Source organism: Abramis brama (genome assembly GCF_963993115.1).
Source record: "Abramis brama genome assembly, chromosome: 12".
NCBI lineage: Eukaryota > Metazoa > Chordata > Actinopteri > Cypriniformes > Leuciscidae > Abramis > Abramis brama.
Window position 1 is genome coordinate 32,771,911 of NC_139974.1, and position 18,517 is coordinate 32,790,427.

Here is an 18,517-nt window from a genome sequence, read left to right on the forward strand (position 1 = left end):
TGATCTATCTATCTATCTATCTATCTATCTATCTATCTATCTATCTATCTATCTATCTATCTATCTATCTATCTATCTATCTATCTATCTGTTTTCACCATTCGTAGTCTCCTTTCAGCTTTTTTGCAGTTCACTTAAATATTCCTGCTGGTGTAACAATTACAATTTTATAAGTATTAATATTCCATGTAGTCTCGTACTTAATATTAACTAATGAACTCATACATGGCATGTATGAATAAAAAAAAATAAAAAAAACAGAAAATGATGTTTAAAATAGTACAGCATGTCATACTGCAGGGCACATATAAATATGTGAACCTCCTTAATATACAGTATGCATGCACAAAAAACAATATGATGTATCAGGCTATGTCCAGGATTATATTTATTCTATACAGACCTACATACCAACAGAACACGTCTTCATCAATGGTCGAGTTCACGTGAGTTCTCATTGACACAAAGTACAGTACACAAAAACGTATCATTTACAATAATTTTAATGCAAGTAGTATGTTGCAAAAATATGTTGTTTTTCTGTTTATTGCTTGGTAATTTTGTGACGCATGGTAATCTCATGCTGACAGTAAGCAAAGGCACGCAGAGTTGGTGCTTTTCAGCACCTCGGACAGAAACGTTGAAATTGGCCTAATCTCGCGTCTTCAGTCAGAGGTGACTTCCGGTGAGTAGCATCATCATTACTACTGTGTTTTGAAATTTGCTGCCTGTTTTAATTTTCATTGCAAAACAGATCTAGCTGAACTCTAAATGCCCGAGAGGCGCATATTTAAAGCTCAGTTAGAATTGAGGCTCAATAACTTGAGAGAAAAGTGAACTTTAAACACATACGGGGCTGTTATAGCTAGGTGGCAGTGTTTATTTTTTGCTGTCGATGGCCAAAAAACAATGTGAAATATGATTTGAGTTAATTGTAAGGTGTCAACTCTTTGCGCACGGATGAATCTTTAAAACTAGCTTATGTGACACTCGACGCCGCTCCAGTTATGTTTACGTTCTGAATACATATTTTAAAAAGGACTCTATTGGGCTCAGGTGGGCAATTTATCTGACATACTTAATCAGGGGAGACAGTATTGAACGCGCTACGAGTGAACAGCTCCCTTGTCTGTCTGTCGGTCGTTTGTTTTTTTGTGCAAATATCGCTCGGTGTGGAGAATGTTTTCTGCCTGTGTCGGGCGCGCTCACACACGCGCGCACGCATACATGCACAGCGCAGCCAGCGCGCGAAAGACCTGAAGCGCATCCGCCGAAGCAGCAGCATCGGACTCGCACGGATATCCTCACTCGGATTGCTTTTACATACCAGGGCTCGCCCTCCGCAACCTCACCTATGCGCTTTCCACATCGGGGTGCAACTCCTCAACTGCTTGGAATATATTCGGCTGTTACATTTACATTCGCTATAGCGGTTGACTCAAATCAGAGCGCGCGCACCTCTGCGTAACGCACAGGCGGTTGATTGTGATGTGCGCATTTTGGTGCTCTATTGGAGGCGAAAGGAAGGATTGGGTAGGATAGGACCTGTGCTGAACACTAACAGGGGAAGCAGCTCGGTTTATAACCCCTGCGACTGGACACCCTCTGGTTTTACGCATCATTTGTACTCTCAAGATCGAGTGCGCGTGAGCCTGTACTATTGCATATCATGTCTTTTCTCGTTGACTGATCGCAGCATCCAAGAGGAACCTAAAGACTGCGATGCCAGGACAGTGAGAAGGTGGATCTCAGTTGTTCGGTAGCATGGCTCCGTCCCGGAGGGACTGCAGATGTGAAATGATCTTTCTGTCGGGATGCCTACTCCTGTCCGTCTGGGGATTTCAACCTGCATTGGCGAAGGTTTGCAACGATTACACAAGGCACGGCCTGGACAACAACTGGTACAAGACGGATGGTGAGAAGTTGCCCATCATGGTCCTGATGCCGATGAATGAATCAGCGCTGATGAGCAGCATTAGTCAAGGCATCGAGCCGGCCGTTCAACTGGCCATCCAGCACATCCGCGAGTCCAAGCGGTACTCCTTCTCACTCATCACCGAAATCTACGACACCGAGGTAAATGCTTATATTGACGTGTACGTGCATGTTGCGGGGGTAAACTGCGGGCAGTGTGCGTTCGGCGCGCGCTCATGTGGAAAGCGCGATTTTTCTGGGGTTTGTGCAATGTCCAGCGATTGTTTTCCAGATGTCTGGATGAGGCAAAACCGGTCAAGTTTGTGTTTGTGAAGTGTACAGGTGTTGCATAGTCTTGATGAGCTGCGCACGTGCCAGTAGCTCGTGCATTAAGTGCTGTATGTTTTCTTACATCGTGAATCAGTTACCTATAGAAAATCAATTTTCATGAATTTATCAGTATTACTCTTCATTTTGAATGTGGTTTGTGGCTGTTTTATTCAGCACTCTCAGTTCTGCATCTGCTAGAAATTCAGCTGAAAGCTTGTACACAAACCTGTTAATTCATGTAAACTGGTGCATGCAAGAGAATATTTTGCTTGCTATTATTAGAGGTCCGTTTTTAAACTCTGCTGGGGAAAAAAACAGCATAAACCAGCCTAAGATGGTGTGCTGGTCTTACCTGGTTTATGCTGGTCTCCTAGCCCGACAAACTGAAAGTGCCCAAGAACAAATAGACTGGCCTGAAGAGACCAGCTAAAACCAACAAAGTATTTTAGGCTGGTTTAAGATGTGTTTTTTTTTCAGCAGGGTAGTGTTATTTTTCCTTATACCTGAAGATGGCAGTAATTAATTTAACCGGCTTTTTTTCCTATTCGTGGCTAAAGGTATTCGAGGATGAATACAAATTTTGAGTAACTTCATACAAATTTTAAGTATCAGTAATACCAAATGGAACGAACGTTTATTGATTAGTAAATGGGATTGATTGAACCTTTTGTTACTCGTTGTCCTTGATGCTGTCAAATCGATGTAAATCCAACCAAATAACAAAGATCTTTTAGTATGACAAGATTCTGTAGTTTATAGTTTTGCAGCACTGATAACATATATTGTCATTTTGGCTTAACTCAGTAAATCTAATGACTAACTGACCCAATAAATAACTCTGGGCAAAGAGTAGGCCCACAGGTAATTATTTTAATAAAGAGTATATTAAATTTCATGCTCTTATTGGGTTTTTTGATGACAGTAACAACTGAGGAAATGTGAAAATTACTCCTTTGTGCTCAAGGCACTTTTTGGCCCTCACAATCTACTATTTATGGTGGTGTGATAACCTGGGGAGACGAGAAGTTAATCAATCAGTATTTATCACCATATTTTCATGTGTTACAACAGGGAAATTAAAAAGCGCGGGAAAATGGGTAGCTAGATGTTTGCGTAATTATCAAAGTGTAAATTACCAAGGCGTTAAAATATCTGTGGAAGCTATCTCACTAGATTTTAAACAGACTGTCGCTACATGCTCTGCATATGCTTTAAGCTGGATCATTTGAGATGAAGGTCCATGACCTCTGATGTCCGGTGAAGCTTTAGCAATCTATCGTGCATTGATTGTCATATTGATTTACCAGCATTTTGTTAAACAAAACTGTTTATTCTAACAAACACACATTGTTGCTTTGATTTGGACATGAATTCATGCATCTAAAAGGATTTAAGTAATATTCTTTCACACTCCGTAACAGTCATAATGAGCTGAATATATCAGTAGTTGGCAGCTTATTTTTACAGCAGCAAGATGAACAGATTTCAGTTCAGACATCCGTTAATCTAACGTGTAATTTAACAAGATCTAAGAAGTAATCATGCATGCATGCATTAGTGTATTTATGCAAATGAGAATAGGCCACTGGAACACTTGGTGTATATGCAAGGGTGAATGGCGTTTGTACATAAAAAATTGTGCAACTCTTGTAAAGCCAGTTTATATAGAAAATCTAATTTTATAGATATAATTTTACAACTTAAGGCTTAAAGGTCTGATGTCCATGATATATTCTGACATATCTGTTTTAGTTACACCCCCCCCCCATTTTTCAACCGTCTGTTTTTAGCTATTTTAGTGAGAACATGTGGTGGTGGTGGTGTTTGCTAAATGTAGCCCTCACATAAAAGTATTTGGTATCAAGAGAACTAAAGCGATTTGGCTGATTTTGGCAGACTTATGAACCTTTTAATAGTGATGACCACTTTAGATGGCCTCACAAGATAGTTTACGGCATGTTTCATTGTATTTGTGGCATGCATCAGTTTCAAACATCTGGCCATCACAAGTATAGCCAAACCTGTGCACACACACTGACATGATGACACTCGCAAACAGTAAACAAAGCAAACAGTAGTAGCAGTGCGTATGCATTTGAGGATTTAACAGGGCAGATGTAAGTAATCAGTCCCAGAGCAGAGGCTCTTTATCCCTTTATCCCCTCTCAACGCATCCCCAGGCAGGCAGAACCCATCCGCTCGCCTCCGCCTGGGTGCTGCTGGCTGTGCCTACAGCGCTTAGCCTTTCACAGATACACTTGAAAGATCTGGAGTGAAATTAAAAAAAAGAAGCCCACGTAACATTTGCACTGCGATGGACCACCTCAGTATCTTCAGTGGATTCAAGCATATCATTAGTTGTACTAAAGGTCACGGTTTCAGACCGTGCTCCAGACAGCAGGATGTCCATCGTTTTTGCAGGGGTCTGCTTTCATCTGTGGTAAAAATGATATTGTTTGCCTTGAGTAGTTTTCATCAACTAAAATAGTGAGCGAGCCACAAGTAGTGATAGAAAAAAGCATTGATTTACTTTTATTGTGCAATTATCCTGAAAAGGGCTCAACTCTTGTCTGTTGTAGTGGTTATTTACATGCATAGTCATATATCTTTCGGGTCTTTCTCCTTTAATTTTTTCTTCTTCTTTGTGGTATATAATTGATATAAATGTGGATTCAATAATTCACATTTAGAGAAATTAATTTGCTTCAGACTAAACCGCTGTTCCTTATTGCTCTAATGGAGGTATGAGAGGCTCTGACTTGAACAATAGCCCCTCAAAGTGTTTCAGCAAAAGAAAAGAGAAAAAAAGACCTTCTGATGCTCTGACTTGTTACTTGTTAAAGGGATAGTTCACCCAAAAATGAACATTGTCATCATTTACTCATCCTCATGTCTTTCCAAACTCATAAGGCTTTTTGTCATCTTCAGGAACACAAATAAAGATATTTGAATGAAATCTGAGAGCTTTCTGTCCCTCAATTGACTACCACTTTGACGCTTCAAAAAGCTCATAAAGAGATACTAAAACTAATCCATATGAATTGAGTAATTTAGTCCAAATTTTCTGAAGAGACTCAATCGCTTTATATGATGAACAGATTTAATTTAGGCTTTAATTCACATATAAACATTCATCAATGCACACATCAGTTCTGGTAAATGGAAACTAAAGAATGCTTGGTTGACGTGTGAGAACCAATGAGGTTCATTCTTGTGTTACGCAGCACGTTTGAGCTTCTGCAAGAACCAATGAGGTTTGTTCTTACACCAAGCAAGTATGGTTGAACTTCTGTTTACTGTATGTTTGCTGATCAATGTTTATATATGAATAAAATTTCCAATCTAAAATTCAAATCCTAAATTAAATCTGTTCATCATATAAAGTGATCAAGTCTCCAGAATATTTGGACTAAACCGCTCATTTCATATGGATTAGGCAAGGGCTTTCATGTGGGCTTGACAAGTGGGCTTGACTCTATTGAAGTCAATATATTCTTGACCTCTTTGAGCCCAGCTCATCCCACCACCCTGGTGTCATGCGTTCAGATATCACTGGAGCTTACGCCTCACGGAGGAGCAAATGCATCTTGTCAGATTTGCACACAGAGTGCAGGGACCCTTGCAGAGCTCTGAGCCCTTGCCATACATTTCTGTTATTCTCAAAACACCAAGAGCCTCAAGCTTATGTAAAGCATCTTGTCGTGTTGTCGCAACGAGTTACATTTTTTCTAAAAAGCATTGCCATAATAGCTTATATTAAATTAAACTGTAATGTGTTTTAAAATGACATAGTATGTGTGTTTGAACATTTTAATTGATTGAAATTTGTTTAAATTATATATTTAGTAGTACAACTGATATTTAAAGCTGCTGTGATATTTTACCTAACAATACTGTAACAATATTCTCATGGCAAGAAATATTCATATTTGGTGGGGAAAAAAATAACCTATCACAACTACAAAATTATTGGATTGTGATGTAATGAGATTCTGTATATTTACACACACACACACACACACACACACACACACACACACACACACACACACACACACACACATATATATACAGTACTGTGCAAAAGTCTTAGACATGTTAATACCCCCCCCCCCCCCCCAAAAAAAAATTGGTTTTAAGTCAGTTATTTATATCTTTTGCTGTAGTGTGTCAGTAGGAAATATCAGTTTACATTTCCAAACATTCTTTTTGCCATTAATTGTAATAATCCAGTGAGTTTTGTGTATGCACAAGGAGTCTGACAACAGCCAGGATGATCTGATCTCACCATCATCGAGTCCGTCTGTGATTACATGAAGAATCAGAAAAAACTGAGAAATAGTTATAACAGTTATTACTACAGTAGATGCATGTAACATATGTAACATGGACAGACACTGTATAATAAAAGTGTTCCCATACAATATTATAAACACATGTATACAGTACACACACACACAAACACACACACACACACACTCACATCAATACATATTATTATATATATATATATATATATATATATATATATATATATATATATATATATATATATAAATAATATGTATTGATGTGAGTGTGTGTGTGTGTGTGTGTTTGTGTGTGTGTGTACTGTATACATGTGTTTATAATATTGTATGGGAACACTTTTATTATACAGTGTCTGTCCATGTTACATATGTTACATGCATCTACTGTAGTAATAACTGTAAATTACGCATGCAACTAACCATAAACCAACCCTAAACCATCCGGTAACACTTTATTTTACAGTGTCCGTGTTACATATGTTACATGTACTTACCATAGTAATAACAGTAAATTAGGCAAAATTACATGCAATTAACCCTAAACCAAACCCTAATCCTACCCTAAACCTATAGTAAGTACATGTAGTTAATTAATATTATTCAGTACTTAGATATATAATTACACTGTAACAATGACACCTTAAAATAAAATGTAACCCATAATCCTAACCCTAACCATTTAGTAATTTTTATACCATACCTAACCATATAGTTATTAATATTACTTAATACTAAATACTAATAAAATATATAATTACATTGAAACAAGGACACATTACACTGCATTCAATCATTATTATTTTTATTTTATTTTTCATTTTTATTTTACACCTAAAATACTTCCATTGGATCCTGTTTTGATTTCTTCTGACTTTTATGAAGTACAGTGTAGCAAATGAGCACTAACTGGTTGAAAGTGAGCATATCCCTATAGAGGCCTTTGTTTATTAGACAGTGAGGGAGAATAACAGAGATATTGGAGCCTGAATTCAGTATTTTGTCAAACTCATGCTATAATTCTATGGCTTTAAACTGCTGCAGCCAAGTGCTTTTTTTGTTTTGCGTGCTGATAAACTGAGGGCCTGGGCTTCATACTTTAGAGGTCTGGAGGTCATGTGTCTAAATGATGAGTCGTAGGTTGACCTGCTGTATAATTTAATGCATTTTGGCTGATGTATTACTTCACTTATAAAGCATCTTTTTTTGTTGTTTAACTAAAAGTCGATGTTTATTGTTGAATTGTGAAACTGGCCTCTAATTGCTGACCTTTTAGTGAGTCACACTCATAGCCAGCAGTTATTCTAGTCGTTATTCTTTTCCACTGCTCCCTGACCAAGTCGTTCACATTTCAAGGACTCAGGTCACCATGCAGTATGATGCTGAAAAGGTTTTTAAGCACAATAACATGGTATTTGCTGTCAAAGTAGGCAGGCCAGGCAGCCAGGTTTGTTTCAAGCCCATTAACTGCACTTTTATTCAAAATGTAGAAAGACACATTACTATTAAGGTGCATCAAGATGCTTGTGTGAGTGAACCTGACCTTCATCCTCCACGTCCCAGTCAAAAAGCCTTCTCGACAGTGATCCAGTCAATTTCCGATGGATAAAAGTCCCAACCTACATTTTCTTCTGATGAATATCCTGTTTCGCTCAGAAGTGTTGTATTACGAAAGTAAATGAATGCCATTAAATGTTGACTTTACACTAACTTTCTTTAATGGGAATAAAGAATGCAAGTGTCTGCTTTTAACCATATTCTTCAAAAACTATGCTTAACCGTGAACTGGGTTTCAAAGCATGTTTTACGGTTTCTCTGACTGTAGCATGTTGGTAGGTATTATGGATTATTTTAGAGCTGTAATCCTAGAATTATTGATGGTGTTTTTGCTAAATGACATATTTTAGCAATGGAGATTACCTGAGTTGTGTTGTGTTTGACTAGATGCTTTATTTTTGGTGCAAAAACAAAATGCATTAGTTCCTTAATATTTAGTATCGTACACATGGACATGCTCAATCGGACACATTCCGTAGCTGTTTTTAGAGGTGGCATCCATTTCTTTTGATTGGCTGGCTGGCTAAATTTGCAAGTGTTTTAAAAGGTACTGGACTTGTACCATAAATGCAAAACAAATGTTTGCCAGTGATTGTTTCTGCTGCTGAAGGCAGTGAGGAGGAAAGGGACTGATTGGATGCCAGAAGAGGGGAACTGGGGGTGGGGACGCTTCCAAGCTGATTTCTCTCACTGCCCTCCAAAACGCTGTGGGAAAAATGGACACAGCTAGAGTCTGGCTTCTGGTCGAAACTGAACTGATGAACGTCAGACCTCGACCCTCCCACACAGTTATTTTGAGTGTGGTTTGTCCAAGAGCACGTCTGAACGCATGAGATTAATCTCATGCTATGTCTACGTTAATACGGCTTTCAAAACGCTCTCCGTCCACACTGGCATTTTCAAGCGTTTTCCAAAAGTTTCTCATTCACATTGAAATGTCTTAGTGTGGACAAAAGGCCAAAACGGAGAGAAAAAGATTTGTTTAGACATTCTATTTCTAGATGATTTCTAGAGATTTATAGGATATAAGCACTGATCTGTGTGCCTTTTCATAATAATATTGCATGCAAATAATTGGACAGTATGAAAAACACATCTATATAAATTTTTACACTTAATGTATGTTTCTAACTGTAAACAAACCGAAAGAGAGGATTTAGATTTTGCCTTTAGAGATTGGCCAAATGCCATGTGAATGCTTTCTTTCTCCAGGGGCGAGCGCTGAGTAATAAGCGTAAAGTTTGCCCTTGTCAGTCCTCTAATTACATTAAATCCTGTGTAATTCCTGGACAGCAAAGAAGGAGCCACTGATGCACAGACAAAATGTGTGTGTGTCTGTGTATGTGCATAAATGGTGTAAGCAAGCCCATGGGATGTGTGTCTCTTGGGATGGACGGATGGTCTGGTCACAGCTGTGCAATGTGGTGGTCCACAGGCACATGCTGGCAAGTACCACTGCAAATCCTGTGTCTGGGTCCAAACTAATATAGTCTAAAACACTATATTGAGACTCTTGAGACCCCAGGATTCTGCACTTGATTTAACTTTCTTTGTCAAGAATGGTTCTTATGTAAATGCCCCCTAAGAATGCATCTGATCGGGGTCAAGTGAAACCAAAACCTAGGGCTGGGCATTGACACAAATGTCACGATTTGATTAGATTTTGATTCACAAGCTTGCGATTCGATTTCAATACATTGGGGCCTATCACATCAGGTACAGTACATGGCAAATTTCCTCAAGGATAAAAATATCTCTCAACTAATGCTGTAAACTACACAGGGAACCCCAGTTGGTACATCATTATAAAATTAAAGGTTAAAATTAATTGATTTGTAGGCTACTTGCATTTAAATGGTAAGGTTTTTTTATAATAATAATTTTATAATAATAACATTTTAATTACATAATTGTTTCTACCCATTTTCAAAAAATATAAACATTTAAATGGTGGCTGTTAAAAACATGACAAATTTATTCAGAAAATACATTAAATATTGAAGAGCAGGTTAAGTAAAATTACAATGAAAATGCAATATAGTGCATACTCTCTAGAGTTACGTGACATTGTTTACAAGCTGTTTTATCAACGTCTTTTGGCGTTTGAAACACTGATTGAGCGATTGCATGTGTGACATGATACGGATTTCAGTAAGTACTGTATCTTTCAACACCTTTTCAAGTTTATTCTTGTTTAATTTGTCCTGTAACTAGTAAAGTGGAAGTGATGATCAGTTCATGTTCCGTTTGAACTGATGCACTGCAGCACTCTTCACGCTACATTAAAGAGCGCCAACACGGTATTTATTATTTGAATTTTGTAATAAAAATGACAGAATTTGAAAGCTGAGACTTTGTTTCATATCAGAAGTAACAAAGCACAAAGCTTCCCTAGTGAAAAAAACCTATACCAAAATGTATTTAAAATGCATTTATTTATTATAATCTATAATCCATAATAACATAATCCATTAACATAACCATATAGTATAGTAGCCACTAACATATTTACTGACATATTGCTTGAGTCTTACTGCATAATGCACATTTCTTAATATTAAGCCTTAAAATGTGTTTTAATATCTCTAGTTATTATGTAAGGATAGTACGATCTCTGTATAATATCAGTCTTTAAATGCAAGATATTTAAAGTGTACCTGAAGTATACTTGCAATAGTTCCACTTTAGCACAATCAAATATACTTAAGTATATCTTTAGTTGAACTTCAGCACTATTTCTGGATTACTAAATTAGCAATCCAGTACCAAATTAGTTGTTCTAATTTAGCATATTTTAAGTATACCAATTTAGTATAACAAAAGTACAATTGCAGGTTATTTATATTAAGTACATAAATATGTAAATAGACTGAAAGATCGATTCTTGGGATTTCAGAATCGATATCGGTTCTTCAAAACGAGAATCGCAAAAAAAAAAAAAAAAAAAAAAAAATTTGTAACCCAGCCCTACCAAAACCTTCTTATAGTCGACTAGTTGTTCAGGTGACTAGTTGATTTGGAATCCACTGACTAGTTTATTTTTGAAGTAGTGTCTTTTTTTATATATGTCATGTCATTCCACCAAGACATAATTATTCGAAATGCATTCGATTGTAACTTAGTTTGGATCTGTCGTTCACTTACAGTGTCCAAACAAATCAAGTGCAGCACTGCTGATCACTGGCTTGCACAGATTAACCTGAAGAGTTTTAAGCATTTGCTGTCACGATTTTACGCTGTGATGAATTTGAATACAAATTAACAGGTTCATGAACAAAATCTCTTTACTTGACACACGGAGACATCTTTCATTATCACGTCCATTCAGATTCTATTATTGCAAAGAAATGGAAAGCCTGAGCGTTAGTTGCCCTAGTCTTTCTCCAGCCATAGTATGTCTTTAGTGGGTTCATCCTTAAATGGACAATCTCATAGGCCATTAAGCACAGAGCGGTATGTGGTGCCTGATGGATGGGGGTGGCTTGTAGAGAAAAAGAGGGCCAGGCTCTATCTAATGAAGTATTACTGGAAAGCTGCTGGCCACAGGCCTCAGTGGTAATGGTGCAGTTTGCTCATTTATTAAACCCAAAAACTCTCTTGCCCAAAATTACTCAGGGGCTTTACACGTCAACCCTCCATATGCAGGTATGGCTAAAGTGGATAGCTGAGCTGATATAGTAAGTTGTACTATTCAGTGCAGGGCAAATTCAACTGGTAGAGCTATCTGAGTTATCTTAAAATTTGAGATTGAATCATGTGTGTGTTGTTCACAAACACTAAAGGCAACTTGAATCCAAATTTCAGTCCTCTACAGTTTAGGTCCTCAGTGTTTTCTGTAGATTCAGAAGCATTGGTGCACCACTGTCTGAAGTGCAGAAAACATACAGTGTGATCAGTAAAGTCCGATTCACAAGCAATTGACTCTTTTGAGCCAGATATTTTTAGTCAGTCAAAACATACATTGTGACCAGCATAGTTCAGGTCATGAACAATACATATGACTCTTTATACCCGTTTTTTTTTTTTTTGCGATTCAAAAACAATATCACTTGACCAGCGTTGTCTAATTCACAAACAAATGACTCTTTTGAGCTGGATCATTTCAGTGATTCAAACGCATACTTGACCAGTGTAGTCCGTTTCAAGAACAAATGACCCGTAAGAACTGAATCTTCTAATGAATCATTAAAAAAGAAACACAAACTGACAAGTTGCAGAATCCTTTACTGAATGAACATGTGTCACACTTAATTAACTGCAAGTTATAATTCTTATCAGAGACATTAAGTTTGTTTGGTGGATCAGACTTTTCATTTTCCACTTTTTTTCAGTCACCCTCACTGTGTAAATGAGATTGAAGACCACTGAGATTGGATTCAGGTGAATTCTGATGTTAGTCTTAACGTCTCCTCCACTTCTGCCTTGAGAAATGGTCTGCCATTCAGATGCCCCCTTTGCTCATATTGATTTGATGACTACAGATAAAGTAATGGCAGGATGCCTGCAGTTTCTTGGGCTTTGGCCAAGGACACAGAACACCAACAGTTTTCATCATCACAAAGCTCTCGGCATACTGCATCGCACAACTGGGAGGGAGAAGTTCTGAGCAAAAGCACTGAACCATAAGCTAAACATATCGCCTGTCTCACTGTCTATAATTACACAAAATGGTGGGATGAATAATTGCAGAGACGCCTTGTAGATGGGCTTCTGACAACATTTAACAAAGTCCTGAAAAGGCGGACAGGCTGGTTCAATGTAGTTCTTATGTGAGCAGGCTGTATTAAACAGAGTAAAGTCCTGAGGGTGCGTTTGAGGCTGAGAACCTCTAACCTTTATTATTACTGACACGGATCAAGTTTTTGGCCAGATTATGCCCCACTTGAACAGATTTTCTTCAGTTTAGCATGACTGATATGTGAAATGAAACAGGCTGTGGTTCTGCTGGTAGATGGAGGATGAAGGTTGTCTGTTTCTGTAATCTAATAGAAGTGATTGTTATTTTATTACTGAATGTGTCCTGGATCATTCCAGATCATAAGATACTTCACAAAGAGATTGGGTGCATACTTCATATTAATTCTCCTTCATATTCCAGATGCCTGCATGGCAATTATATGGTGTTTTGGTTTACCTTGTTTTCTTCATCAGTGACAACACTTTAGATAAGATTAACTGTAATGGCAACTTCCTGGAGCCATCAGTGACCCATTAGAACAATTGTAGAGCATTTTTTGCTCTATTCCTGATCTAATCAAAGTTACTGCAGTATCTAAAGCGATTATAATACAATAATCTTCATCTGACTAAAGATTACATTGATAGTTGGTCTCCATGAGAAAGCATATTCTGCATTGAAACGGAAGTAGCAGCAGAACTTTCTTCTATATTGTGACGCACATTCAAGTTAAATATATTGTCAAAAATAAAAAAGTGGTTCTATCCTTTGGTTGTTAATTGGATGGAGGCAGATCTGAATGCGAGCTTGCTGCTGATTATAAGAAAGGGGCGGGGTTTAAGCTGACTAAATGATTGGAGAAATCCTGCATATGTCACCAAAGAGAAGTCTGTCATTTCGCCGGAAGATCAAGTTATGATATTTTGTTTAAAAAGTATGAGGTCAAAAAAAAAAAAAATGCATGGATGAAAAATGCACAAAAAGATTAAAAACATTAATTTAGAAATAGGGTAAATTTCCATTTCATGCCATCTTTAAAGCCCCTGTGAACTGTGATAAATTGTTGTATTTCCTATTGAAACTGGAAGTTGATGCAGTAATTAAAGAAGATCTTAACCCTTTATTCAAAAGGCCACTAACATTTAGTTTACCTCACACTGATTCCAAATCAGGGCAGTGTCCGAAACTGAAAAAATTCTGCCTCTGCAGAAGGAAGGCAACAAGGCACGTCCAAATCCACTGATCCTGTCACAAGCTGTCTAGTGAGATACCTTCATTTGATTGATTTTTGAAGGCAACATTATCCCAACATTCTTTGCAATGATTCTGTGACAGTTAAAGGGGTGGTTCAGGATTTTCGACATCGGACCTCATTTTCAAGTGAGCCTGGTTGTTATTCATCAGTGGAGACAATTTTCAAAAAATTTAATCCAGTCCTTACTTTTGGATAGTTCGCCTATGCTAGGCTAGTGCGAGTCAACGGTGCACGTTAGCCTGCCATTAAAAACAGTTTTACCCACTCCACAGTACACCAAAAGCAAATAAATTATAACGCCAGACTATCGATGTAAATGTCTATTGAGAGAGTAATGTTAGAAATCAAACTACCCTTTCATCACATTGCATTAGTTATAATGTGTTCCCTGTATTTATACGCAGTCTACAGTAAAAAAAAATCACGCAAGTGTATTTACCTGCCACGGTCACTCATTAAACAGTACTTTGATTTCTAACATTATTCTCAATAGACATTTACATCGATAGTCTGGCGTTATAATTTATTTGCTTTTGGTGTACTGTGGAGTGGGTAAAACTGTTTTTAATGGCAGGCTAACGTGCACCGTTGACTCGCGCTAGCCTAGCATACAATGATTTTATGAAAAATGATTTTATGTCAAAGTAAATAAAACAGGAAAAATCATGTATCTTTTGCTAAGAATAATTTTGTAAAAATGAAAACTTTAGTATATTAAGTAAATCCTAATTATATACTCATTTTTTACTTGTAAATATTAGACATCCAACAGACAAGTGAAATTGACTTCTGACTCTCTGGCATATTTACATGCATTAATTAAGTACTTGAAGCAAATTTTAAAAAATCAAGTAAAATTTAGTCCTTGAAGAAAGGAATCTGCGCATGCGCAGAAAGAAGAACACACGCGATGATTGAGGGATTTCGAATCTCCACTCCAACGGCTCTCGACAGGTAAGCAACAGTAAAAAACTGCACTATATTACGGATTTATAATGATTTTTTGATTAATTCAACGATTGTCTTGTCATCACTTCATGCTATACATTTGAAAAGTTTAGTGTTCTTAAGTTTAGAGACGTGCTCCAGAAAAAAGTTCAGGGAGAGGCAGAGGCAGAAAGCACCCTGTTTATTTTCTTTATTTTACAAAAGCACAATGTTTTATTTCGATTGAAAGTGGAAAAAGTAGACATTTAACAGTTTATTTTTTCATATTACTTAAGTCTGTAATCTTTATGACCAAAAATGACGGAGTATAAGTCTAATTTGCTGCTATGTGAAAAAAAATCGAGCAAAACGCGCGGGCGCTTTTGCCGACTCAAGAGGGTTAATGACGAGTTAGCTTTGTAGACGTTAGCCATATTTTTTTTCTCAGTTTTAAACTTTACGTTTTACACGATTTATCAGTAATTACGCCTAAAACCATGAATGTCACTTAAATCATGATCTTTTTGTTTAATATTTGTTATTTTGTGTGCAATTTTCTTTATAGATGACAAATATTGGCCACGAATTAACAATAGGCCTAAGTGAGAAGGTTCTCGTTCCCTCATCGTGCACAATATAATTCATTTCCTCATTCATTTGCTAAATCGTGCATACTATCTATTAAATGGTCCCTGCTTTTACTAAATCGTGACCACGTTGTAAATGACAATAATTCGTACTCCCAAATTCCTAATTTGTAGCCTTGATATCTGCTGTGTGTCACATGTTAGCATTAATGTGTGTAAATGACTATGAGAGTAAGGTCATGCAGGATGTTTTTAATGATTTGGTATAAATGAAATGAATAATGTGAATGCAAATTAATTAACTTTTAATTTAAAAGTATTTGCTGTTTACTGATTATTGTTTTTTTCTCTCTCTCTTTTCTTAATTTCAGGATATTTCTCAAATGCATTCAGCCCTTTGTGCCTCCGTTGCTGTAAACCGGTTGAGAGGGACAAAGAGAGAGACCGAACACACTGAATTGTTATTATTGTCATTATAGGTTTCTGTATATGCTTATTTCTTAATAAATTACTCTTAACTGCACATTGTCACAGTATTATTTTGTCACATTATAAGAGTAACATTTAATTTAATTTAAAATAATTACCAGCACTGCATAAAACAAGTAAAATGTATTTAAAATATCAAGTGGTTTTACTTAATTATATTAATTATAGATTTACTTAATTTCCATCAATGTGAAATTTACTTGAAAAAAATTCGTGCAAAAACTTGCCTTTTGAGTAACTTTGAAATTGAGTAAATTCTACTTATTGTTTTTCTCAGTGTAGGCGAACTATCCAAAAGTAAGGACTGGATTAATTTTTTTGAAAATTAGTCTCCACTGATGAATAACAACCAGGCTCACTTGAAAATGAGGTCCGATGTCGAAAATCCTGAACCACCCCTTTAAGCTAAAATAAAAAAAATAATAATGACATCTGGAAGTTGAGGTTGGTGGTCAGTTTGTGTGTAAATATTTTTGAACCATTTTTTGAACCAACTTTTGATTTCATTTCTAGTGAGAAATAATTTTTGAAGTAATTAAATATTTGCTTAGTCATCACTAAAGCTCTCTATGCTGGCTCAGAAGCCTGTTTGAAATCAGTTACAGGTGGTACTTTTGTATGCTGCTTATGAATTCATTGCCTGATAGGGCAGCTAGGCAACAAGTCAGCTGCTTAAGCTTTCGGACACAGCCAGGCCTTCATTTACCTCGATGGGACGAATAGTTCATTGGAGGCAGTTGGTATCGATAATTTAGGATGGAGGGGTCATTTGTTTACACTTTATTTTGATAGTCCACTTTAGACATTCTACTAACTATAAGTAACTTTGCAACTACATGTCAAATAATTCATTATTTTGCAACTATATGCCAACTAACTCTCATTAGAGGATTAGTAGACTGTTAGGATAGGGTTAGTAGAATAAGTTGACAAACTTGCAAAGTTATTTATAGTCAGTAGAATGTCTGTTGGGGTAGCAAAAAAAAAAGTGTTACCAGTCATTCTTGTTTAGACAAAAACTGTGTTATTTAAGCTTTAATGTAGTTTAAATCACCCCTTTTGAGGTTGGAATACCTGGAATATTAATGTGTTCACATTTTTAAACCACTAAAAAGGTTACTATATTGCTAAATCCTTTTTCTCAGAAACTGCAGCAGTTAGTTGGGCTCTATAATATCTCTCTCAGTTTCCAAAATGTACTCCGTGCCCTATCAGGTAGACTGATGACAAAAGGTGAGAGAAAAGCAATTAGTAAGTTAGAAAAACACTGAATGTCTAAGAAAAAAGTCTCTTTCACAGCATTATGATTCTGCCCTTGTCCCACAGACACAGTGTTCTGAGCCCCAAACACCACAACAGTGCTTTTACGTTTAAACACACGGTTATCATGCAGATAAGGCTTAACAATCACCGGTGGCGACCTGTTGCCCCTGAGCCTCTTCGTGTGAAATAAATGAGCAAGCCTCAAATTTACTAGATCATTGCTTCTCAGATGAATGAATCAGAATTATACATGCTCCCCTGTGGTTGTTTGGATCTGCCGTCTACATAAATATTATTTATGTGCTCGGGCACTGAACTCTTATGCTCTGTTGACTCTTCCTCACGCAGGGGAGCTCTATTGATTTCTGCCTGTCCTTTCTGCCTGCATTTTGAACTGTATGAATTAGCATTTCTCCTCCACTCTCTGTTTTATCTGCACACACCGCTTTGAAGTGGAAATACCCCAAGGACAAGAAGCACCAATAAATGCAACATCAATAAATGGTCACGTTTTGCGTTATTCCGTTAAGGTGCGCACAAAGAAAACAATTATGCGACGACAAAGAATGAAGGGAAAGCTGTAACGAGTGAAATGTAGAGTTCATTCAACCCAACGCTGTGTCATTTCTTCCACTGTGAATGGACAGTTTGGCCCATTGTGACGCTGACAACCTGGAAAATGGATTCTCTCGCTCTTACCGCCGTGATTAAATAGCGCTTGATAAGATTACTGTGAGGATGGTCATTTTTCTGCTGCCCTTTTGAGAAAGATTGTTATGGGAGTGGAGAGATCTAAACCCTTGTTTCTGTTTCTTTGATAGAGGGCAAATGTAAATGTCAGTTATGTCAAGCAGCGGAAAGGTCTAGAAGCCAGGGAGAAACTGCTAAATGAGTTCTGACAGCAGAGGAGGGCCTGGAAATTCAGCCAAGGAACGCAAATACACCAGAACATCATGTGCAGCCCAAAAGTGTTCGTCAGTTCAGCTCTTATGCTCTGTTATTAACTATGTTCCAAAACCTGTATGAATTTCTTTTTTCTGCAGAACACAAAAGAAGATATTTTGAAAAATGTCTGTAACCAAACAGTTGATGGACCCCAATGACTTCCATAGTAGGAAAAAAAAAATACTATGGAAGTCAATGGGGTCCATCAACTGTTTGGTTACAGACATTTTTCAAAATATCTTCTTTTGTGTTCTGCAGAAAAAAG

At 37.1% G+C, this 18,517-nt stretch overlaps 1 protein-coding gene across 1 annotated transcript in view; it reads left to right on the plus strand.

The window, feature by feature from the left end:
- The first annotated feature begins 1,268 nt into the window (after window positions 1-1,268).
- Window positions 1,269-18,517, plus strand: part of gabbr2 (gamma-aminobutyric acid (GABA) B receptor, 2) — a 200,152-nt gene continuing 182,903 nt past the window's right edge. The window contains exon 1 of the mRNA XM_084130464.1: window positions 1,269-2,076. Within this exon, the coding sequence (XP_083986590.1) occupies window positions 1,765-2,076 (312 nt within the window). The 5' untranslated portion in view covers window positions 1,269-1,764. The remainder of the gene's footprint in view (window positions 2,077-18,517) is intronic.